This window comes from Mustelus asterias, chromosome 22, assembly GCF_964213995.1.
Source record: "Mustelus asterias chromosome 22, sMusAst1.hap1.1, whole genome shotgun sequence".
NCBI lineage: Eukaryota > Metazoa > Chordata > Chondrichthyes > Carcharhiniformes > Triakidae > Mustelus > Mustelus asterias.
Genome location: NC_135822.1, coordinates 61,734,987 through 61,761,560, shown reverse-complemented (window position 1 = coordinate 61,761,560; position 26,574 = coordinate 61,734,987). Strand labels below are relative to the sequence as shown.

General features: G+C 46.0%; 1 protein-coding gene across 1 annotated transcript in view; it reads right to left on the bottom strand.

The window, feature by feature from the left end:
* Window positions 1-26,574, bottom strand: part of LOC144509714 (zinc finger matrin-type protein 4-like) — a 151,573-nt gene that overhangs the window by 28,863 nt on the left and 96,136 nt on the right. The window contains exons 4-5 of the mRNA XM_078238495.1: window positions 17,162-17,204; window positions 1,763-1,953 (exon numbers count right to left, since the gene is read on the bottom strand). Of these exons, the coding sequence (XP_078094621.1) occupies window positions 1,763-1,953; window positions 17,162-17,204 (234 nt within the window). The remainder of the gene's footprint in view (window positions 1-1,762; window positions 1,954-17,161; window positions 17,205-26,574) is intronic.

Genomic DNA, 26,574 nt, shown 5'->3' with positions numbered 1-26,574 from the left:
GATAGTTTCATAGTCATCATTAGATTTTTAATTCCAGATTTTTATTGAATTCAAATTTCAACATTTGCCGTGATGGGAGTTTAACCTGGGTCTCCAGAGCAGTACCCTGGGTCTATGGATTACGAGTACAACAACAATAACACTGCACCACCATTTCCTCTTGTTGGAGAATCTGGAACTAGAGGTCACTATTTAAAAATAAGGAGTTGCCCATTTAAGACAGAGATCATGGGGAGAAGGTACTGAGCCTTTGGAATTCTCTTCCTCAAAACGCAGTGGAAGCAAAGCCTTTAGCCGGGATTTTCCAGCACCACCGTGGCGTGCATTCCGGTGGCACAGGCAGCTCACCATTGGCCACCTGCAGGATCTTCCAGCTCCAACTCAGGCAATGGTCATTTGCGTTACTCACCAGTCATGCCACCAGGGAAGCCGCCATAAGGGGCAGGGGGATTGGCGGTTGGTCCCCTTTGGCAAGAATGGAGGACCGTGCCGGCAGTAAGGGCCGGAAAATCCTGGCAATATATTTTAAGGCAGAGCGAGATAGATTCCTGATGAGTAAGAGGATCAAAGGTTGTCAGGGGGTAGATGGGAATGCGAAGTTGAGGTGACAGTCAGATAAACCATCATCTTATTGAATGGTGGAACAGAGTTGCTCGTATATGCTATACAATATATGCTTGTGTATGTCCGTATGTGCTCTGCAGAGCAACAGAAAAATCTGGACATGGAGTTGCAGAGAAAAGGGTAGGGGGAGGAGGAAAGGAAGAAACAGAAACAGAAACAGAATTGAGAGTTGAACAAAGAGGAGGTTCAGAAAACTTTTGAAAGCAGGAATGAGATGACCAGACATAGGACTGAAGGCCAGAGACTCCAAATATTGCTACTGATTGGAGAATAGAACGATGGTGGGGAACAGAGCATGTGGGCAGGGACATAAGGCTGGAGGTAACTGCCATGGTAGCGTGGACCAAACTCATGGAAGACTTTGAAACGCAAGACTCTTTCTTCCCCAATCGCAATAGGTCAGGAACCTACTGCCAAACATCTGCCAAAGGCATTCCAAATTAAATCCTAAAATGCTCACATTTTAGTAACAAGTTTAGTAACAATTTTCCCGTTCACTTGTTAATTTATCCATTTGTCCCTTTGACAAAATATCTTTGCTTCTGCTCAGCATCTCCTCAACGTGGAAATACTGAGTGGAGTAAGCGAAGGGAGCAGCATTGCTGAACTGCTGGCTGGCGATATCAGAACAACAGTTATTGTGTGAACATAGAAACAGGAGTAGGCCATTTAGCCCATCAAGCCTGCTCTGCCATTCAATTAGATCATAGCTAATCATGTATCTCAACAACACTTTCCCTTGCTATATCCATATCCCTTGATATCAGTCAATTTTTGTCAAACATAATGATTGAACTTCTACAGACCTCTGGGGTCCAGAATTCCAAAAGTTTTCTACCCTCTTGAGTGAAGAAATTTCTCTTCATGAGTGTCCTAAATGGACTGCCCCTTATTCTGAGACTGTGTCCCCTGATTCCAGACTCACCACTCAGGAGAAACATCCTATCTACATCTACCCTTTTGCATCCTGAAAGAACTTCTTAAGTTTCAATCAGATCGGCTTCTCATTCTTTGAAAGTCTACAGAATATCAGCCCCACTGATACCCTGATCCGGAGGACTTCGAAATTGCAACTCCTAACCTCGGAGACAAAAAGCGAAGAACTTAAACTCTATGCAAGCTTGTTCGAAAGGTTTACCTCGGAGTGCTTCGGGGTCTAACGTCTGTCCGAGCTGTTCTAATAAATCTGCCCGTGCTGCATTCTTCTTGTGTTTCTTACCATCGTAGTGTTGCTGGGCCATCATTGGATTATTAAACCAGGCATTGCAGAGTTGACAGAACCTGTCTGAATCTCTTCTCTGCCGTGACGGATTTGTTATTGGACTGGGTCTTGAGGATATCTGCTTTGGTTCTATCAGGAGAGAAAAGAATAGAAGGATTAGATGGGGGAGTTGCGGGGAGGGGGAGGAAATCAACTTGCTGCCAAGTATGGAACCACAGTGAAGTTACAGCACAGTCGGAGGCCATTCGACCCATTTCGTCCATGCCAGTCTGAGGGCAGCCAAGTGCCCTTTCTCATCCCACCTTCCTGCATCCGGCCCACAGCCCTGATAGAGCCTCATTGGAAGTTTGGTGCTGGTGCAGTCCCAAACCTAACTCTCCTGACAGGAGTAAGAAGCATTTAATATTTTAAAGTGTGGCTCCAATCTAACATCCAGATATGACACTGCAGAATTAGGCTTTGTTTTCTAATCACAGCACTGTCAGATCTTAGTTGTCATACCTTTAAATATATCGGTTAAAGTTGTATCCCGCATGTGACATAACCGCAAAGCATGATGGACAAGTCGGGTGAATGTACCAAACATAAGCTGAAAAGTCATACAAAGTATGGAGAAGCAATGCAAAGATGGTTTATTCAATTCATGCAAAACTCTACTGGCAATGCTTTCAGCTTTGGACAGCCTCTGGGAATTCCTTGATTTGATTTATTATTGTCGCATAGAAACATAGAAGATAGGAGCAGGAGGTTAGCACTGGTTAGCACTGCTGCTTCACAGCTCCAGGGACCTGAGTTCGATTCCCAGCTTGGGTCACTGTCTGTGTGGAGTTTGCACATTCTCCCCGTGTCTGTGTGGGTTTCCTCCGGGTGCTCCGGTTTCCTCCCACAGTCCAAAGATGTGCGGGTTAGGTTGATTGGCCATGCTAAAATTGCCCTTAGTGTCCTGAGATGGGTAGGTTAGAGGGATTAGTGGATAAATATGGAGGGATATGGGGGTAGGGCCTGGGTGGGATTGTGGATGGTGCAGACTCGATGGGCCGAATGGCCTATTTCTGTACTGAAAGGATTCTGTTCTATTCTATTCTAGGAGGAGGCCATTTGGCCCTTTGAGCCTGCTCCGCCATTCATCACAATCATGGCTGATCATCCAACTCAATAGCCTAATCCTGCTTTCTCCCCATAACCTTTGACCCATTAGCCTGCATTGGGATACAGTGAAAAGTATTGTTTCTTGCCCGCTATACAGACAAAGCATACTGTTCATAGAGAAGGAAAGGCGAGAGTGCAGAATGTAGTGTTACAGTCATAGCTAGGGTGTGGAGAAAATATTTGTTGCTCTGACCCTTTGTCCAGTAAAAGACAGTAAAAATACCCCAACCGGCAAAGAGCTGTAGAAACAGACTCTGTACGTACTGGTCCTCTAAAACGGTCATTGTTAGGTCATTGTGAATGACAAGAAGCACGAGCAGCATAAAGGTAAGGAGATCAGGGAAGTGCCAATCTGAAGACCCACCCTGCAAACAATTAACAGGAATCAAATGGTCATGGGATCTTGAAGTACGTGCCAGCTCAAGGTGCAGCCCTGGCAGGACAATTAGGTAATTACTGACCAGGAGAGGAGTTTTACTAAATATGGCACAGAACTGAGCTGGGAAAAAGTAGATAGAATAAGTAAGACACAAATCACACATCACTGAGAAGAAAGAAGATAGACTTCAATCAAGAGACAAGCTTTAAGACCATAAGACACAGGAGCAGAATTAGGCCACTCGGCCCATCAAGTCTGTTCCGCCATTCAATCATGGCTGACATTTTTCTCATCCCCATTCTCCTGCCTTTCTCCTGATCCCCTTATTAATCAAGAACCTATCTACCTCTGTTTTAAAGACCCTCAATGACCTGGCCTCCACAGCCTTCTGCAGCAAAGAGTTGGAGTCAATCAGAGTTTGAGCACCGGTGTTCCACAGTGAATGCAACGGCTAACCACTGTCAGTTGTTCAGTATTATGACTAGGCGCATTGGCCCTGCTAAAATCTCCCTCAGTGTACCCGAACAGGAGCCGGCCAGGGTGTGGCGACTGGGGGATTTTCACAGTAACTTCATTGCAGTGTTAATTTAAGCCTACGTGTGACACTAATGAATAAATTTTAAACTTTAAACTTTTAAACTTTATTACATTGTTGTACTTATTGTGATAACCTGAATAAATTCCTGCTGTGAGGATTGCTGCCGTTGCCTCACTTAATTGCAGCCATAATTCAAAATCTCACACTCAGCATTTCCAAGTAATTAGTAACTAGTACGAATCAAATAATGAATTCTATACACAACTGACTGCATAGAACAGAATTTGGGCGGCACGGTGGCACGCTGGTTAGAATTACTGCCTCACAGCGCTAGGGACCCGGGTTCGCTTCCTGGCTTGGGTCATTGTCTGTGTGGAGTTTACACGTTCTCCCCGTATCTGTGTGTGTTTCCTCCGGGTGCTCCAATTTCCTCCCACAGTCCAAAGATGGATGGATTAGGTGGATTGGCCATGCTAAATTGCCCCTTAGAGTCATGGGGACTAGCTGGGGTAAATGCATGGGGCTCTGGGAGTAGGGCATCAGTGGAATTGTGGTCAGTCCAGACTCAATGGGCCGAATGGCCTCCCTCTGCACTGTAGGACTCTATGATTCTATGAATCATAAATTTCCCTTTAATATCAGGGGGACTAACAGAGAAATACATGGAGCTCAGGGGACACGGCCTGGGTGGGACTGTTGTTGGTGCGGTTTTGATGGGCTGAATGGCCTCCTTCTGCACTTCAGCCCATCAAAACTGCACCAACAACAATCCAACGCAGGTCCTATCCCCTGAACCCCATGTATTTCCCTGCTAGTCCCCTTGACACTAAGGGAAAATTTACCATGGCCAATCCATCTAAACTGCATATCTTTGGACACTAAAGGGGCAATTGAGCATGGCCTATCAACCCAACCTGCACATCTTTCAGGGCTGTGGGAGGAAACCAGTGCACCCGGAGGAAACCCATGCAGACACGGGGAGAAGATTCAGACTCCACACAGACAGTGACCCGAGCCGGGAATCGAACCCAGGTCCCTGGCGCTGTGAGGCAGCAGTGCTAACCACTGTGCCACCATGCAGCCCCATTGTTTTTAAAACTTGACTTGCCTTGAATCACAAAGCGCTGCCAGTGCACAAGTGCATTCCCTTGAAATTTTGAGTCTGTACATACTTATATTTTCATGTTGTTTGTATTTGTGAGCCTTCATCGTTTGGACAGAGATAAAACAATAATGTTTGGAAAGGGTAATAACAGAATTTACAGAGTTGGAACTTTTACCTCAGGACTAACGACTGGAGTGAAATTGGCAGATGAGAGCCAATGAGTGAAAAAAAAAGTTTAAAGTTTATTTGTTAGTGTCACAAGTAGGTTTACATTAACACAAGAAGTTACTGTGAAAATCCCCTAGTCGACACACTCCGGGTACATTGAGGGAGAATTTAGCACGGACAGTGCATCTAACCAGTATGTCTTTCGGACTGTGGGAGGAAACCAGAGCACCCGGAGGAAACCGCATGCAGACACGGGGAGAATGTACAGACTCTGCACAGACAGTGACCCAAGCCAGGAATCGAACCCAGAGTCCTGGCACTGTGAGGCAGCAGTGCTAATCACCGTGCCACCCTACTGAGGTTTGACAAAATGCTAAACTCTCCCCTGCTTTGATGTTGCGAAACCAGCTGCGAAACTCTGCCAAGCAGCTGAGACAAAGGAGCTACACCATCTACAGTGGCGTTTGCTACCAAATAAACCTGTTGGACTTTAACCTGGTGTTGTTAGACTCCTTACTGTGTTCCCCCCAGTCCAACGCCGGCATCTCCACATCATATATTCAATGGCACAGTGAATGCAGGTGAATCGTTTTCATTGGGTGAAACATTTCAAACTGACATTTTAATCTGTCATTTAATTAACGTTGCTCATCAAACAGCACTAGCCAATGTTCTGCAGTTTAGCTGTTTTGCATTTTCTTAACTGTGCTCAGTAAATGTCAGTTTGTTTTGTATGTGGAAGCTAAAATAGGAAATTAGCAACTAGTTTATTTGCGGTGTAGCTGTACAAGAGGATATAAAGGTTGGAGATTGCTTTTATCTGACTTTTAAAAACATATTTTACAGCAAGACAAATTCATTCATAGAATCCCTGCAGTGCAGAAGGAGGCCATTTGGTCCATCAAGCCTGTACCGACAACAATCCCACCCAGGCCCGATTCCCATAACCCCACTTACACTATGGGCCAATTTAGCAAGGCCAATCAACATAACCAGCACATCTTTGGACTGTGGGAGGAAACCAGAGCACCCGGAGGAAACCCATGCAGACACGGGGAGACATGTTCCTATGTACCTGAGGAAATGATAACTTGCAAATATGCTGTCACTTGTTACGGGGCTAAATTCTCCAGGTAACATAAATTATAACTTCCTTGAACTTCCGGCTGCTGCCGCTGAAACTTGGTGGGAAGTGTTTTTTTTATTAGTGTCACAAGTAGGGTTACATTAACACTGCAATGAAGTAACTGTGAAAATCCCCAAGTTGCCACACACTCCGGCACCTGTTCGGGTACACTGAGGGAGTATTTAGCATGGCCAATGCACCTAACCTGCATGTCTTTCAGACTGTGGGAGGAAACAGGAGCACCTGGAGGAAACCCACGCAGACACGGGGAAAACATGCAGACTCCGCACAGACAGTGACCCCAAAGCCGGGAATCGGACCCGGGTCCCTGGCACTCAGAGGCAGCAGTGCTAACCACTGCGCCACCCCCAAAATCTTTGCTCTTTCATCAGCGTTTGAAAGGATGCTATCCAGCTCAGTCTCCCTTTGTGTCATTGCATCAACAGTGACACCAAATGATTCATAGACACTTTGAAACTTGGCTTGGGCAACGCAATGGAGAGTCAGGTATTCATGATTCTGACTTGTCCGGCAGGTATGTAAAATAGAAGCTGTGCATTTATCCAGCTCAGCTGATAGCTATGGAGAGGGGAGAGGCATTTTCCTCGCAAATTAACTTGCATTCTTTACAGCCCTCTCATGAGGAGATGAGAGACAAAAGAGGCACTTTCTAATGAGGAGGAATATTTAATCGCTTCCACCTTACACTTTATGTTGGCCACTGAAATACCAGTGTCCAGGATTAGAAACATTCCCCGCCATCTCCATCTCTTTTCTGATTGCCACCAGGACATTTGTTCAGATAAAGGCAAAATGCTAAAGGCTCTGACAAATAGTCATCCAGACTCGAAACATTGGCTCTATTCTCCCTCCACGGAACATTTGTTAATCTAGCTTCTAGTGAGTACAAACTAAACAATTAAAATAATTTGACACAAAGTGGGAGCCATGGGGAGGATCAAGTGAAACAAACATATATTTAAAAAAATATTAACATACATGGTTCACCATTCCCTGAAAGTGGCAACACAAGTGGATAATGTGGTCAAAAAGGTGCGTGACATGCTTGCCTTCATCGGTCAGAACATAGAGTAGAAAAATTGGCAAGTCATGTCGCAGCTGTATAGAACTTTAATCGGGCCACATTTGGAATATTGCATACAGTTCTGGTCGCCACACTACCAGAAGGATGTGGAGGCTTTGGAGAGGATATAGGAAAGGTTTACCAGGATGTTGTCTGGTTTAGAGGGTATTAGCTATGAGGAGACATTGGACACACTTGGTTTGTTTTCACTTGAACGTCAGAGGCTGAGGGGCGACGTGATAGGAGGTTACAGAATTATGAGAGGCACGGATAGAATGGATAGTCAGAATCTTTTTCCCAGAGTAGAAATGTCAATTACTGGGGAACATAGGTTTCAGGTAAAAAGGGAAAGTTTAAAGAAGATGTGAGAGGCAAGTGTTTTACACAGAGGGTGGTGAGTGCCTGGAATACACTGCCAGAGGAGGTGGTAGAAGCAGATACAATAGCAATGTTTACGAGGCATTGTGACAGATACATGAATAGGCAAGGAATAGAGGGATACGGACCGCATAGGAGCAAAAGGTCTTTCATTTGGAAGGGCATTATGTGTCGGCATAGGCTGAGTGGACCAAAGGGCCTGTCCCTGTGCTGTACTGTTCTTTATTCTCTTTGTATTCATGTAGATGGGGGTACTACCTGCAATTTGGACTGTGCCACATTAATTGGCTCGAGTGGATCCACTCTGTTTCTGTAGAGAGTTGAATTTGACTGCAATGTGTGGGTGAAGTTATGGGAAAATAATTCCTCTATTAAGCTGTAAGAACACAAGTACCTTCCTTGTCAATGTATTGACACTGTAACTACACATTATGATCAGAGCTGTTCTTCCCTATGGATTTAAAAATGAAAAATGTGTTTGGTTTCCCATAATGGCTGCCCCTTAGAGCGATGGTCCCAGAAATTCAACAATTTTGCTGTGATCAAACAGCTCAACAACTCAAACAACTTTGGCACTCTTAACACGCAATTGGCAGTCTGAAACATGAAAAGGGAATTACATGCTTCAGTGAAAATAATTCGACCATAACGAGAAGAAGATAACGAAAGCCATTGACTGTAAAAATGTTCTTTCCCTAGTGAAGAGTCATCTATGAGCATGTGACTGGAGAACGGTCAAAACCATTGTTCTCCGGATTGGAATGTAGCATTGACATCAATGACTCTGGCTTTTCATAACTCTACGATCTCTGCTGAGAGAAATGTTGAGAAAGCTGGTTTAATAGTCAGTTTAAATCTGCTCTTTATTATTCCCCATCACAACATAATTCCTGGTTGTCCGTGAACAGTGGCCAACCCTTTCCAGAAAGGGTTATTTACAGTGGGAAACAATAAGAAAGACAAGGAACAGGGGCACCCTATTCAGCCTTGCGAGCCTGTTCCACTATTCACTGAGATGATGTGGATGCAAGAAGAGACAGAGAGACTTGGATATATTTGTGCACTGAATTAGAAGAAAAAAATCCAGGGAGTTCTTATTCATTTGTGGGACATGGGCGTCGCTGGCTGCCCAGTATGTTTTGCCCATCTCTAGTTGCCCTTGGAGGGCAGTTGAGAGTCAACCATGTTGCTGTGGCTCTGGAGTAACATGTGGGCCAGACCGGGTAAGAATGGAACATTTCCTTCCCTAAAGGACATGAGATTTGTCAGCATCTTCATTTATCCTGGTTCATAGCTTCGTACCACTGAGGCGCGAACAAACTGGTGCTGGCAAACAATTTGATCCCATGGGCGTCACATTACTTCAACCTGATCTGGTCCTAGCTTGGAGGCCTATGCATGCGTAGTTTCCTCAAGGGTAATCGCTAATGATCAGGAACAGAACTCAAGCAGTTTTCTCCAACCCAGGATTGATCAAGTCACTTGTGGCCCAGCTCTGTGCATCTCAGCCGAGGTTGGAAAGCATCCTAAAGACATGAAAACGCCCGAGGCGGGAATTTCCGGCCACCCTCGCCCTAAAACCTGAAAATCCCGCCCAAGGTCAATGGACCTTTGCATAGTCCGCCCCCTACCCACTATGATTCCAGTGGCGGGCGGGGCGGGAAAATCCCCCCCCCCCGGATTCTTTTGGCGATCGCTTTGATTTTTAAAAATTCATTCGTGGGACATGGGCGTCGCTGACTGTCCAGCATTTATTGCCCCATCCCTAGTTGCCCTTGAGAAGATGGTGGTGAGCTCCCTGGCTGAAATACTGCAGTCTATGTGCTGAGGGTTGACCCACGATGCCATTAGGGAGGGAACTCCAGGAGTTTGATCCAGCGACAGTGAAGGAACGGTGATATATTTCCAAGTCAGGGTGGTGGGTGGCTTGGAGAGAAACTTGCAGGTGTTGGTGGTCCCATGTCCTTGAGGAAATAATAACTTACAAATATGCTGTCACTTGTTACGGGGCAAAATCCTCCGGGTAACATAAATTATAACTTCCTTGAACTTCCTGCTGCTGCCACTGAAACTTGGTGGAAAGTGTTTTTTTATTAGTGTCATAAGTAGGCTTACATTAACACTGCAATGAAGTTGCTGTGAAAATCCCCTAGTTGCCACACTCCGGCACCTGTTCGTGTACACTGAGGGAGAATTTAGCATGGCCAATGCTCCTAGCCAGTACATCTTTCGGACTGTGGGAGGAAACCGGAGCACCCGGATGAAACCCGCACAGACACGGGAAGAACATGCAGACTCTGCACAGACAGTGACCCAAAGCCGCGAATCGAACCCAGCTCCCTGGCATTGTGAGGCAGCAGGGCTAACCCACTGTGCCGCCGTGCCGGCCCAAGTGGTTTTGAAAAAAAGGGGTTTGCCCCACACTTGTGGCAAAGTTACAGCAGCACAAAATCCGAGGAAATTCAGGGCCTGAAGTAGTTGGCTAACCAACAGCTGGCAACCAGTCAGTCATTCAATCAAGTGGTGATGGAATCCGAGCTGAGTTTTTAAAAGAATTAACCTGAAAGTTTAACGGCACCGCACAGAGCCCCGACATAAATTTTATCTTCACATTTTGCCATCCTACGCTCGTTGTACTCCAAACTTATCATTTTCCAGCTTTTCTTTGTGGGTACATCAAACTTAGCCGACGACCTCGCAAAAGTGGTGGAGCACAAGGGTCATAAAAATGTGCTAAAAGTGACATTTACGATCAGCTGGAGTGATGTCGGCTCCAAACCATTAAAACACGATCAGCTTTGTTTATTTCTTTTCCAGGAATGACATGTGTCAAAATGGAAGGCAGCATTAAACCAGAATGAGTGATGCCTCATGCAGCTTGCTGAGGACGTGGAACCTCAAGGCATATGACACTTGCTGAGAGGGGTGATAAATTGCTGGGATTCCTTTCAGGAATGTATTTCTGTTAAATACATTATTCTGCGGCTTGGACAATATTGCTCGTTCAATCCAGGAGATGCGGGAGACAAGAACAAATCCGTCCTGGAGAAATGTCACTAAGTGCTGCTGCGATGCACTTGCTGTAATGCGCACAAAGCATATTCTTCTTGAGAGTAAATGTTAAGCCCTTGCACATTGATTTGTAATTTCTGACTCACCCACCCAACATAATCAAAATGAACCGTGTTATCTTGAACAGGCCCAATCTGAGGGGTCGGAAATTAACGGGAGGATGTCTTTTGAGCACTGTCGGCTGCCTTCCATACTGACAGCCAGCTAGGGCGGCACAGTGGTCAGCACTGCTGCCTCACAGCGCCAGGGACCCTGGTTCAATTCCCGGCTTGGTTCACTATCTGTGTGGAGTCTGCACATTCTCCCCATATCTGCGTGGGTTTCCTCCAGGTGCTCCAGTTTCCTCCCACAGTCCGAAAGAAGCGTGGGTTAGATTGGCCACACTAAAATTGCCCCTCATTGTCAGGGGGACTAGCTAGGGTAAATGCACGGGGTTATGGGGATAGGGCCTGGGTGGGATTGTGGTCGGTGCAGACTCGATGGGCTGAATGTCCTCCTTCTGCACTGTAGGATTCTAGGGTTTACAGATTCTTCTGTCTGTTTGGCAGGAAGGCAGCTGGAGGTGAGAATTTCGGAGGAGTCAGAGGTTACAAAAGGAGGGGACCCAGAAGAAACAGTGCTCTCAACTGACGCACAGACAGTGCTGCAAAGGCACTTACCTCACATACCTGGTCTGGAGAGTTTTAGATATGGGGAGAGGTTGGATAAACTTGGATTGCTTTCACTGGAAAGATGGAGGCTGAGGGACGACCTGATAGAGGTCTACAAAATTAGGAGAGGCGTAGACAGGGTGGATAGTCAGAGGCTTTTTCCCAGGGTGGAAGGGATGACGATAAGAGGGCACAGGTTTAAGGTGAGAGGGGGTAAGTTGAGGAGAGACGTGCGGGGAAAACTTTTCACACAGAGGGTGATGAGTGCCTGGAACATACAGCCAGTGGAGGTGGTGGGAGCAGGCACATTAGCAATGTTCAAGGTGTATCTTGATAGACACATGAACGAGAGGTGAACAGAGAGCTATTGTATCATTGCAGGCTTGATGGGCTGAAGGGCCTGTTCCTGTGCTGTATTGTTCTTTGTTCTCTATAACATTCTGCCACTTCTGAAGAGTGTGTGCAAATGTACAGCAACATAATGTTTGGTACAGCATTGTTGATCAGCTAACTAATCAGACTTAGATGACTGAATATCATAAATTCATAGAATCCCTGCAGTGCAGAAGAGGCCATTCGGCCCATCGAGTATGCACTAATTCTCTGACAGAGTATCTTACCGAGGCCCTCTCCCCACCCTATCCATGTAATCTCAAGCATTAACCATGGCCAATCCATCTAACCTGCACACCTTTGGAGCGTGGGAGGAAATCGAAGCACTCGGGGACAATGTTCAAACTCCACACAGTCACCCAAGGCCGGAATTGAACCCGGGTGCCAATCACTGTGACACTGCCTTGCCATACGTACGGATTCCAGACAGGACAAGGACTGGAAATGGGAAACCAGCTTTAGAAAATAACAAATATCATATTTTACTATTTTTGTTGCGATAAATAATTAGATATTTTACATTAACATTGACAGAAAAATGTCACGAATGGGAGTGCATCTTTTGATGCCCAAAGGAAGATTATAGCATGACGTGGAAGATTACTTCTCGTAAGGTGTCTTGAGCTTTGCCTCTGGGTGTAATACAATTTCGCTTTAGTACAAAACCACACGTTAGAACTGCCAGGTGCTTCATGAGAACTTGGTTTCAACATTTGACCACTATCAGCAGCTTAATTTCATCATTTTCACAAAATGCTGAAAATAAGCGGCAGTGGCAGTCTGCACCTGTAACCACACAATGATGAGATGTAGAGATCAGTATCTCCCACTTCAAAGTAAGGCACGGTTAGCAGTGGAACATATGCCTCCAGCTGTGCATTACCATATACAGCCTTGTTGAATGTAGCTGAAATTTGATTGAATGGACCTGGAATGGATTATTTTGATGAACCAAGAGACTGTCACTTGGTCGAGCTCCTCCTGTGCTGACGCGTCCACAACCCTCAAATTTGTTTGATTTGATTGGATTTATTATTGTCACATGGATACAGTGAAAAGTATTGTTTCTTGCGTGCAACACAGACAAAACATACCATTCATAGAGTACATAGGGGTGAAGGAAAGGAGAAGGTGCAGAATATAGCATTACAGTCACAGCTAAGGTGTAGGGAAAGATCAGCTTAATATAAGGTAGGTCCATTCAAAGGTCTGATGACCGCAGGGAAGAAGCTGTTCTTGAGTCGATTGCTACGAGACCTCAGACTTTTGTATCTTTTTCCCGACGGAAGAAGGTGGAGGAGAGAATGTCCGGGGTGGGTGGGGTCCTTGATTATGCTGTCTGCTTTCCTGAGGCAGCGGGAAGTGTAAATGTAGTCAATGGATGGGAGGATGGTCTGCACGATGGGCTGGGCTACGTTGATAACCCTTTGCATTTCTTGTGGTCTTGGTCAGAGCGGGAGCCATACCAAGCTGTGATACATCTGGAAAGGATGCTTTCGAGGATGCTTTCTATTTCTGTAAAAATTCGTGAGAGTTGTAGCGGACATGCCAAATTTCCTTAGCCTCCTGAGAAAGTAGAGGCGTTGGTGGGCTTTCTTAACTATAACATCGGCGTGGAGGGCCAGGACAGGTTGTTGGTGATCTGGATGCCTAGAAACATGAAGCTCTCGACCGTTTCCACTTCACCACCATTGATGTGGATGGAACATATTCTCCACTTGGCTTTCTGAAGTCCTTTGCTTTACTGACATTGAGGGAAAGATTATGGTCATCGCACAAGTCCAAACCCACCTGGAGCTAAGCCTATCCAAGTGCACCTCTTCTAAGGGGGAGCAGGAACCCATAATTTTCCCTGCTCACCAAAACGGGTGCTGAGGTCAATTCTCCCGCACCTCCTGCCATACGGGTTTGATGTAAACAATCTCGGCACAGACCGGGAGGTGGGATTAAGACCACTGGTATGGTCGCAGGCAGACTTTCCCCAAATAAAACATGGAAACTCTGTGAGGATGTTTCTAATTGTAATACACCCTCCCAATGTGTTTTCATTGCTACAGTGAGGGAATAGCGAGCAGATGAAATCTGTTGGTAATTACCTGTGCCACTGTTTTTTCTTTCAGCGTACAATAGATTGGAATGCTATTAACCAAAACAAAACACATGTTTTAAATGACCTGAAATGTAGCTGCATTTTCATTAATGCTGCAGTCCTCTCCATTGCCTCTATTAAGCACCATTAGTCCCCAGAGTACCAAGAGAAATATTGTCAAGATTGCTTTGCAATGCTCGATAGCAGCAATATGCTGAGAGTTATGCAAAATTAATTTCTGCATTATATGTGCCATCTTGAGCTGCTTTATGTGAGTTCAGATCATTTTTCAGTTGGCTCTGGTCCCCGCAACTCAGTTAAAAGAGTAGATGCTTTTCACAGCAAACGAGGCAAATGTTTTTGCACATTGTTCAAGTGTGGACTGCTTTTGGTGCCATTTTTATATTGCCAAAATTATTCATCTCTTTTTCGTTTAGCGACTGCACTCGGTCCATTTTGACTGTGCGTCGCTTGTTGGTAGAGTGACCCACCGTTCCTCTTGAACGAAGAGCACTCCAGGTAATATGTCATGGGAAGAATGATACCAAACCATGTAGATGCAATGTTGTCACACTGCTGAATGTTGCTGACAAAATCAAATCGCTGTGGGTGCTCAAAATCGGCAGGAAGTAAACAGTAACTCTGTTTCTCTCTATGGTGGCACAGTGGTTAGGGCTGCTGCCTCACGGCACCAGGGACCCGGGTTCGATTCCCGGCTTGGGTCGCCATCTGTGCAGAGTTTGCGCGTTCTCCCCGTGTCTGCATGGGTTTCCTCCCACAGTCTGAAAGATGTGCTGGTTAGGTGCATTGGCCGTGCTAAATTCTTCCTCAGTGTATCCGAACAGGCGCCGGAGTGTGATAACTAGGGGATTTTCACAGTAACTTCAGTGCAGCGTTAATGTAAGCCTACTTGTGACATTAAGAAATAAACATAAACTTAAAAAAATTGATGCTGCCTGTCTGGGTACTGTTGAATGCTGATTGTAGCTTTACATTTTATTCATGTTTAATGAATATTTTAAAGCTATTTTGGATGCCTAACAGAAAACTGGAAAGGAATTATGTTTTGAAAATAAAAGACAATGAATGATTAATCACTCCCCTACCAACAAGGTTGGTCACTTCCCAATAATGAGAACAATTTGAAGTGAGCATTAATTAAGCCAGCTTGAAAAGTTCTCTCATGTGTTATTCAATCAGATGGTGTTTTCATTGCGGCACGATGGCACAGTGGTTAGCACTGCTACGCACAATGCCAGTGACGCAGGTTCAATTCCCGGCTTGGGTCACTGTCTGTGTGGAGTTTGCACGTTCTCTCTGTGTCTGCATGGGTTTCCTCTGGGTGTTCCGGTTTCCTCCCACAGTCCAAAGATATGTAGGTTGGGCGGATTGGCCATGCTGAATTGCCCCTTAGTGTCCTGAGATGTGCAGGTTAGATGGATCAGCCATGGTAAATGTGTGAGGTTACAGGGATAGGGCAAGGGAGAGGGCCTGGGTAAGATACTCAGGGCGGGTTTTCCTGTTATGGTGTGTGCGGGCCGGAAAATCCCGCCCAGAGTATCTTCTGGCCATGTTCACCCCATAACCGGAAAATCCCGCCCAAGGTCAACGGACATTTGCTTGGTGCATCCCTCCCACCTGCTATGATGCCTGTGGCAGGTGGGACGGGAAAATTCTGCACTAGAGAGATTCTGTGATTCTATACCCTTTAGTCCGCTTAACCCTAATACCTTATGGGCGGCATGGTAGCACAGTGGTTAGCACTGCTGCTTCACAGCTCCAGGGTCCCGGGTTCAATTCCCGGCTCGGGTCACTGTCTGTGTGGAGTTTGCACATTCTCCTCGTGTCTACGTGGGTTTCCTCCGGGTGCTCCGGTTTCCTCCCACAGTCCAAAGATGTGCGGGTTAGGTTGATTGGCCAGGTTAAAAATTGCCCGTTAGAGTCCTGAGATGTGTAGGTTAGAGGGATTAGCGGGTAAATATGTAGGGATAGGGCCTGGGTGGGATTGTGGTCGGTGCAGACTCGATGGGCTGAATGGCCTCCTTCTGCACTGTAGGGTTTCTATGATTTCTCACCATTGGTATTAATTGTACCTTGTCATTGGTTCCATGTTTCTACTGGAATCAGCTTATCATTTCATTTGAAAGGTTTCTTGGAATCTGTGTTCAGACAAGGTAACAAGTTAACATTAATCATAGCACCAACTTGTTGGTGTTAGATGGAGAAGAACTGAAACACTTTCGGATGAGCTACATCTGCTAACAAGCAATTTGAAATTGGCTCCAGATGGGGACAGATTTTACCAGAGGTCCTCTTTATAGGGGAAATGGTGGATGTCACCGGTCAATCTGGAGCCCTAAGCTAGTTCTCTGGAGACACAGGTTCAAATAGCACCACAGCAGCTGGTGGAATTTGAATTGTGGAGGCGAGATGAGGTTGTGAGTCTTTGGAATTGTCTTCCCCACAGATGAGTGGAGGCAGGGCTGTTGAATACTTTTAAGATGTGGAGATGCCGGCGTTGGACTGGGGTAAACACAGTAAGAAGTTTAACAACACCAGGTTAAAGTCCAACAGGTTTATTTGGTAGCAAAAGCCACACAAGTTTTCGGAGCTCTAAGCCCCTTCTTCAGGTGAGTGGGAATTCTGTTCACAAACAGAGCATATAAAGACACAGACTCAATTTACATGAATAATGGTTGGAATGTGAATACTTACAACTAATCAAGTCTTTAAGAAACAAAACAATGTGAGTGGAGAGAGCATCAAGACAGGCTAAAAAGATGTGTATTGTCTCCAGACAAGACAGCCAGTGAAACTCTGCAGGTCCACGCAACTGTGGGGGTTACAAATAGTGTGACATGAACCCAATATCCCGGTTGAGGCCGTCCTCGTGTGTGCGGAACTTGGCTATCAGTTTCTGCTCAGCGACTCTGCGCTGTCGTGTGTCGCGAAGGCCGCCTTGGAGAACGCTTACCCGAATATCAGAGGCCAAATGCCCGTGACCGCTGAAGTGCTCCCCAACAGGAAGAGAACAGTCTTACCTGGTGATTGTCGAGCGGTGTTCATTCATCCGTTGTCGCAGCGTCTGCATAGTTTCCCCAATGTACCACGCCTCGGGACATCCTTTCTTGCAGCGTATCAGGTAGACAACGTTGGCCGAATTGCAAGAGTATGTACCGTGTACCTGGTGGATGGTGTTCTCACGTGAGATGATGGCATCTGTGTCGCTGATCCGGCACGTCTTGCAGAGATTGCTGCAATGGTCTGTTTGAGGTTGTCACCAGTTGTCACCAGATTGACCAGTTGTCATCCTCACTGACTGCACAACCGCAAAACCTCAAACCATTGTCCGCAGCAAACTACCCAGCCTTCAGGAGAACAGTGACCATGACACCACACAACCCTGCAACAGCAATCTCTGCAAGACGTGCCGGATCAGCGACACAGATGCCATCATCTCACGTGAGAACACCATCCACCAGGTACACGGTACATACTCTTGCAATTCGGCCAACGTTGTCTACCTGATACGCTGCAAGAAAGGATGTCCCGAGGCATGGTACATTGGGGAAACTATGCAGACGCTGCGACAACGGATGAATGAACACCGCTCGACAATCACCAGGCAAGACTGTTCTCTTCCTGTTGGGGAGCACTTCAGCGGTCACAGGCATTTGGCCTCTGATATTCGGGTAAGCGTTCTCCAAGGCGGCCTTCGCGACACACGACAGCGCAGAGTCGCTGAGCAGAAACTGATAGCCAAGTTCCGCACACACGAGGACGGCCTCAACCGGGATATTGGGTTCATGTCACACTATTTGTAACCCCCGCAGTTCCGTGGACCTGCAGAGTTTCACTGGCTGTCTTGTCTGGAGACAATACACATCTTTTTAGCCTGTCTTGATGCTCTCTCCACTCACATTGTTTTGTTTCTTAAAGACTGGATTAGTTGTAAGTATTCGCATTCCAACCATTATTCATGTAAATTGAGTCTGTGTCTTTATATGCTCTGTTTGTGAACAGAATTCCCACTCACCTGAAGAAGGGGCTTAGAGCTCCGAAAGCTTGTGTGGTTTTTGCTACCAAATAAACCTGTTGGACTTTAACCTGGTGTTGTTAAACTTCTTACTGTGAATATTTTTAAGGCAGTGGTAGCTAGATACTTGACTAACTAGGAAATCAAAGGTTACCAGGGTAGGCATCAATGTGGTCTTGAGGCCAGGATCAGATCAGCTACAATCGTATTAGGCTCGAAGAGACCAAATAGTCTACTGCTGCTTCTAATACACATGTTCTCTTGTCTTACCCATTCAGAATACATATGTGGAAAATACTAGCTGTTAATGATTTCTTGTTTGTTACAGGGACAGGGAGAGTAATCCTGGACCTTGGTGCTTCTCCTGCTTCAGGGCTCCTTACCCCACCTCCACTTAACCCGCTCTCTCACATCCTCTGGGTGCCGAGAATTGAAGACCACAGTTGCAGTGGGGCCAAACTGTTTCATTTCGGTTCATCAGAACTTCTCGTCTCTATTCATAAAATCCATCGAAAGCTCAGCTTTCAGTAGGATATACCTTACGACCACGGTTTTGTCAGACAATATTGATGCACGAAAGCTGTGCGGGACCTAGTCGAGAAGAAAAGGAAAGCGTACAAAAGGTTCAGAGAGCTTGGCGAAGATAGGGATCTAGATGAGTATACGGCTTGTAGGAAGGGACTAAAGAAGGAAATTAGGAGAGCTAGAAGGGGTCACGAGAAAGCCTTGGCAGGTAGGATTAAGGAAACCCTAAGGCGTTCTATAAATATGTGAAGAGTAAAAGGATGAGACGTGAAGGAATAGGGCCTATAAAAGGAGAAGGCGGGAAAATCAGTATGGAACCAGTAGAAATGGCAGAGGTGCTTAATGAGTATTTTGCCTCGATTTTCACAGAGGAGAAGGACATGGGTGGATGTACTGTGGGCTTGCGGTGGACTGAAAAGATTGAGTATGTGGACTTTAACAAAGAGGTTGTGCTGGAATCTTTGAATGGCATCAAGATAGATAAGTTGCCGGGTCCGGATGGGGTGTACCCCAGGTTACTGTGGGAGGCGAGGAAAGATATTGCAGAGCCTCTGGCGATGATCTTTGCGTCGTCGATGGAGACGGGAGAGGTGCCGGAGGATTGGAGGATTGCGGATGTGGTTCCTATTTTCAAGAAGGGGAATAGGGATAGCCCAGGAAATTACCGACCGGTGAGTCTAACCTCAGTGGTTGGTAAGTTGATGGAGAAGATCCTGAGGGACAGGATTTATGAGCATTTAGAGAGTTTTAGTATGCTCAAGAATACGCAGCATGGCTTTGTCAAAGGCAGATCGTGCCTTACGAGCCTGGTGGAGTTCTTCGAAAATGTGACTAAACACATTGACGAAGGGAAAGCGGTAGATGTGGTTTATATGGATTTTAGCAAGGCGTTCGATAAGGTCCCCCATGCAAGGCTTCTAGAAAAAGTGAGAGGACATGGGATCCAAGGGGCTGCTGCCCTGTGGATCCAGAACTGGCTTGCCCAAAGGAGACAGAGAGTGTGTATAGATGGGTCTTTTTCTAATTGGAGGTCGGTCACCAGTGGTGTGCCCCAGGGATCTGTTCTGGGACCCTTGCTGTTTGTCATTTTCATAAATGACCTGGATGAGGAAGTGGAGGGATGGATTGGTAAGTTTGCCGACGACACGAAGGTTGGTGGGGTTGTGGATAGTCTGGTGGGATGTCAGAAGTTACAGAGGGACATAGATAGGATGCAAGACTGGGCGGAGAAGTGGCAGATGGACTTCAACCCTGATAAATGCCTAGTGGTCCATTTTGGCAGGTCAAATGGGATGAAGGAGTACAATATAAAGGGAAAGACTCTTAGTATGGTAGAGGATCAGAAGGACCTTGGGGTCCGCGTCCATAGGACTCTAAAATTGGCCCCGCAGGTGGAGGAGGTGGTTAAGAAGGCGTATGGTGTGCTGGCCTTTATCAATCGAGGGATTGAGTTTAGGAGTGCGGGGATAATGATGCAGCTATATAAGACCCTCGTCAGACCCCACTTGAAGTACTGTGCTCAGTTCTGGTCACCTCATTACAGGAAGGATGTGGAAAAGATTGAAAGGGTGCAGAGGAGATTTACAAGGATGTTGCCTGGATTGAGTGGCATGCCTTATGAGGATAGGCTGAGGGAGCTCGGTCTTTTCTCCTTGGAGAGACGTAGGATGAGAGGAGACCTAATAGAGGTAGATAAGATGTTGAGAGGCATAGATGGATTACAGGGTCAAAGGTAGGGTTCTGAAGACTGTGGAGGAACAGAGAGATCTTGGGGTCCATATCCACAGATCTCTAAAGGTTGCCACTCAAGTGGATAGAGCTGTGAAGAAGGCCTATAGTGTGTTAGCTTTTATTAACAGGGGGTTGGAGTTTAAGAGCCGTGGGGTTATGCTGCAACTGTACAGGACCTTGGTGAGACCACATTTGGAATATTGTGTGCAGTTCCTTCACTATAAGAAGGATGTGGAAGCGCTGGAAAGAGTGCAGAGGAGATTTACCAGGATGCTGCCTGGTTTGGAGGGTAGGTCTTATGAGGAAAGGTTGAGGGAGCTAGGGCTGTTCTCTCTGGAGCGGAGGAGGCTGAGGGGAGACTTAATAGAGGTCTATAAAATGATGAAGGGGATAGATAGAATGAACGTTCAAAGACTATTTCCTCGGGTGGATGGAGCTATTACAAGGGGGCATAACTATAGGGTTCGTGGTGGGAAATATAGGAAGGATATCAGAGGTAGGTTCTTTACGCAGAGAGTGGTTGGGGTGTGGAATGGACTGCCTGCAGTGATAGTGGAGTCAGACACTTTAGGAACATTTAAGCGGTTATTGGATAGGCACAAAGAGCACACCAGGATGATAGGGAGTGGGATAGCTTGATCTTGGTTTCAGATAAAGCTCGGCACAACATCGTGGGCCGAAGGGCCTGTTCTGTGCTGTACTGTTCTATGTTCTAGATCGGGTGGACTCTCAGAGACTTTTTCCCAGGGTGGAAATGGCTGCTACGAGAAGACACAGGTTTAAGGTGCTGGGGGGTAGATACAGGGGAAATGTTAGGGGGAAGTTTTTCACACAGAGGGTGGTGGGCGAGTGGAATCGGCTGCCATCAGTGGTGGTGGAGGCAAACTCAATAGGGTCTTTTAAGAGACTCCTGGATGAGTACATGGGACTTAATAGGATGGAGGGTTATAGGTCGGCCTAAAAGGTAGGGATATGTTCGGCACAACTTGTGGGGCCGAAGGGCCTGTTTTGTGCTGTAGTTTTCTATGTTTCTATGTTTAATAACACGCAACTTGCTTATTCATGTCGTGCAACTGGCTTGGCTTCTTTGAATTTGGCCCTGTGTAATATCCGGACAGCAACATCCGAAAGGCTTGAAACTCAGAAGCACCGCAAACAACAGTCCCATGTACAAAAGAGAATATCTCGAACTAACAGTTGACTTTTTCTATTGGCAGAAGACTCCCAGTTTCACTTCCAAGTTTAAAAAACTTCCAGTACATTAGCACATTCACTGGTAATAAACTACTATTTCTATCCACACGTGGGTTTTGTTACTGAAAATTTACACTTTGCCTTGAGTGATAAATATTGTGTCATTTTCAAATTGAAACTAACCACAGTTACGAAAGACCAGCATGGAACATATGATGGGAGAGCAAAGTGCTGCTGATGCTCGTAATCCTAAATATAAACAGGTCGGCACGGTGGCACAGTGGTTAGCACTGCTGCCTCACAACTACAGGGACCCAGGTTCGATTCCCGGCTTGGGTCACTGTCATTGCAGAGTCTGCAAGTTCTCCCCGTGACTGCGTGGGTTTCCACCGGGTGCTCCGGTTTCCTCCCACAGTCCAAAAGATGTGCTGGTTAGGTGCATTGGCCGTGCTAAATTCTCCCTCAGTGTAACCCGAACAGGCAACGGAGTGTGGCAACTAGGGGATTTTCACAGTAACTTCATTGCAGTGTTGATGTAAGTCTACTTGTGACACTAATAAATAACCTTTAAAACTTAAAACAAAGACTGGAAATACTCAGCAGGTCAGGCAGCACCTGTGGAGAGAGAAACAGAGTCAATATTTCAGGTCTGCACCAGTTCTGATGGGGTCACTGGCGTCTGTTTCTCTCTGCACAGATGCCATCAGGCTTGCTGAGCAGTTCCAACATTTCCCAGGACAGCTGGAGCAAAAAGAACCCTGATTGCCAGCCCTCCAAACAGAAATCAGAATTCTGGTGAACTTCTCATTCTCCTTCAGCAAGCAACTCAGCAGCAGATGCCTTGATCTGGTTTGACACCACGTTCAACATAAATTGGAAAGAAAATGTTCTGGTCAGAAGAAAACATAAAACTTACTGAGCAATTGTATGTAAGGGGTGCGCAGGTGTCTGCTTCATTCCCAGTCTCAGTACTCAATCGCACCCACACTCTCGCTCCATTGTACATGCTCCCTCTCTCTGTCTTGCATGCTCCATCTCGCTGTCCCACAGACATGCGTGCATTCCCTCTCGCTCTCCCGCAGGCGCGCGCCCAGTCTCTCTCCCGCACATGCACGCATGTGCTCCCTCTCGCTCTCCTGAACACGCACGCACAGTGATCCCCCACACACGCTCACTTTCCCACACTCATGGGATGCCAGGGGCAGGGCCACACCATCATTGTGGCACTAAGGAGAGGTCATGAAGTCAAGGGCCGGAGGCCACAGTTACCACGGACTGAGGGAACAGTCTCCGTGGATTGATTGGGGAGCCAAGTGCCTTGTTGTGGGGATAAAGTAAACAGAGGCAACTAGGCTTGCTGTGTGCTCCAACAGTTGTAGGCATGTCTGAATTTGGGAGAGTGAAGAAAGCAGCAACCTACAAAGCCCAAACACAACAGTCTATGAGGTAACCAAGGTAGGCAGAGGATTGGGGATTCTGGTACCTCTTACTCGTCCAAAACAAGCTGCTGTTCAGAAACAAGAACAATCATTGGCTGACTAGCCTGTTAATCGGGATAGCCTACACACCGGATTGGCTGCTTTGGGGATACTGACCATAAGGATTTAGGTGGAGATGCTGGCTTTGGACTGGGGTGGGCTCAGTAAGAAGTCTCACAACACCAGGTTAAAGTCCAACAGGTGTATTTGGTATCACGAGCTTTCAGAGCGCTGCTCCTTCATCAGGTGAGTGGAGAGGTGGGTTCACAAACACGGCATGTATATAGGCAAAGACACAATTGCAAAATAATTACAGATTGGAATGTAAAGAACATGAACCATTCTTCACATTCCAATCTGTAATTATCTTGTAATTGTGTCTTTGCTGAGATATGTCGTGTTTGTGAACCCACCTCTCCACTCACCTGATGAAGGAGCAGCGCTCCGAAAGCTCTTGATTCCAAATAAACCTGTTGGACTTTAACCTGGTGTTGTGAGGCTTTTTACTGGATCATAAGGATTGACAGGCCACTCGGCCAAAAGAGCTGGGGTCACCCAGGATCCAGGCCTCAGCGATTATAGCACCAGGGCATTCCCCCCTCTCCCGGCTTCTGACACTGGCAGGGATGGCAACCAGAAGCATGCATTTGCAAATCGGCACAGGTACATTGCATACACCAGCACACTCGGTGGACGTGGAGAAGATGTTTCTATTCGTCGGAGAGACTAGGATCTAAGCACACAGCCTCAGAGTAAAGGGACAACCCTTCAGAACCGAGATGAGGAGGAACTTCTTCAGCCAGAGAGTGGTGAATCTGTGGAACTCATTGCCACAGAAGGCTGTGGAGGTCAAGTCATTGACTTTATTTAAGACAGAGATAGATAGGTTCTTGATTGGTAAGGAGATCATAGGTTACGGGTAAAAGGCGGGAGAATGGAGTTCAGAAACGTATCGTCCATGATGGAATGGTGGAGCACTCGATGGGCTGAATGGCTCCTATATCTTATGAAGATCACGGTTAGTTCCCAAAGGTCACACTGCTCATTGCCCTGTGAACGAGTGGTCGAGTCCTGGCATCCGTCAGCCACCAGAACCAACCGGAGAAACAGGCTTCGGTTTTGAGCTGACCTGAAAGAAGTGATCTGACAGTTGGAACAGCCAAAGCAGCTGCTGGCCAAGCCGGCCAGAAACGAGAATCAGAAACAATTACTGAAGTGGGCTGACAATGCCACAAAACCTGGTTCCGCTGAAACGAGTCGGGAAATCGCTCCAATTACTGCTGCCTGAAAACCTCGCCTCAGCAGGCTTTTTAGTACCTGTTCAAAAAAGACATAAAACCCCTGGAAATACAAATAATCTTGCTGCGTTTTATCGATCATATGAAACAGCAATCTACCAGAAGGGCAAACACAATCAGCTACAATAAGGACATTTTTGATAGATCTCTTTTTGTAATGACTTGTTGCACTGCCTTGCCAAGGCCACACCATCCTGGAGGCTGGGTGGGCACACAGCTATTTCATTTGCAATCCTCTGTTCAGACGAGATGAAAACAGCCACTACAAAGTGTTCAAAAGTGACCTCTGGCATCTCGCCCTTGATTTCATTTTGCTGCCCTCTAAGGAAGTACCTAAACTCTGCTCCATCATTCGCTTGAGTCACATGGCTGCGTTTGCAAATAATTGCTCGTGGGAAAGAAATGGTGGAATTTTTTCCCACATCTTTTGAGATAATTCTGGGTGGACCTTTAGTTTCTAGTTCTTTATGTAAGGTTTAGGGTTTTGAGGTATAAAACCCTTCTAAATAAAACAAACTCTGAAGTCCAAATTTTTAATTTCTAACACTATAGTCCTCAGTTATGTTCGACCTACACTGTACAAATAACAAGTATTTGAGATTCAAGTAGAATCTATGAAGCAAGATTATATTTATACTTAACAAGAATCTGGGGCGGCACGGTGGCACAGTCGTTAGCACTGCTGCGTCACAGTGCCAGGGTCCCGGGTTCAATTCCAGCCTTGGGTGACTATGTTGAGCTTGCATGTTCTCCCCTTATCTGCATGGGTTTACTCAGGGTGCCCCAGTTTCCTCCCATAGTCTAAAGATGTGAGGGTTAGGTAGATTTGCCATGGTAAATTGCCCATAACGTTTCCCAGGATGTGTAGGTTAGGGGGATTAGTAGGGTAAATACTTGAGGTTATGGCAAAGGGCCTGGGTGGGATCCTCTGTCAGAGAGCTGGTGCAGACTCAATGGGTCAAATGGCCTCCTTTTGCACTGTAGGGATTCTAGGATTCTGTGAAGACAACATAGAAGTTTCTCACCCCTGGAACTCTTGTTGCCAGTCCAGATGGTGTCCCTCTGCTTTGTCTTTGAAGTGATGTTGAACTGTGTCCAGAAGAGTCGTACCTCAGAAGCCATGTGCCAATGAGGATTATGATTTCTCAACTTGTATCCCCCAGTCTCCCAGTCCTCCTCCCTTTTTTGGAGATGGTCCCAACTCACCCCTCCTATTGGCTGTGGGACACAAATCATCTTGTGTCACCCCACCTTTTGCAACAGCCTCTACTTTATGGGTTGTAGACTCTAAAAGTCTACATTGCATCACAAACAAATGTATATTTCCTTCCAGATACAGAGAAGCCATAAATAAAGTCACATTCTCTTGTCAACATATCTTAATGCAAGCACACACTAAAGCTATTAAAAATAAACAGTTAAATAACACTTCCTACCATGATATCGGAGAATAAAAGTTCCCTCTGGCACAGATCAATTAAAGCAATGCATGGATTGTTCAAACATAATGTTATCTTACATTCAGGCCAATTTTAGATATTCCTTCAAACTGATTGAAAAACAAACAATTAATTGTATTGCGTCCATGAAGACAGTTTCAGGTCAAAACTCAAAGGAGCTCCATCATAAAACAATTTTGTATCTTCACGAACAACAGCTTTCCTGTTCCCCAACTACTTTAGTAATTGTCCAACAGGAATTCTATCTGACCATTTTAAAAGTGGCCACCTTAAACGTTCATAAACATAAGTCCACCCTATGCAAAACACCTAGAAATAGAATACTGTTATAAAAATCTTACACTTAACCCGCTTTCATTTCTACTTATCCCTACACATTCATTTTCAGGTTATTTTCTCTGTACAATTTTTGGGGTCCATCAAATCACGAGGACCCTGACTCTTTTGCTAATTTTATTGGCACAGTGGTTAGCACTGCTGCCTCACAGCGCCGCCAGGGACCTGGGTTCGATTCCCGGCTTGGGTCACTGTCTGTGCGGAGTCTGCATGTTCTCCCCGTGTCTGCGTGTGTTTCCTCCGGGTGCTCCGGTTTCCTCCCACAGTCTGAAAGACGTGCTGGTTAGGTGCATTGGCCATGCTAAATTCTCCCTCAGTGTACCCAAACAGATGTCGGAGTGTGGCGACTATGGGATTCTCACAGTAACTTCATTGCAGTGTTAATGTAAGCCTACTTGTGACACTAATCAATGAACTTTAAGCTTTATTTTGTTGAGTTGGAAGCACATGGCATAACACCGTGCAATAATTTTTTTAAGTTTATTTATCCGCGTCACAAGTAGGCTTACATTAACACTGCAATGAAGTTACTGTGAAAA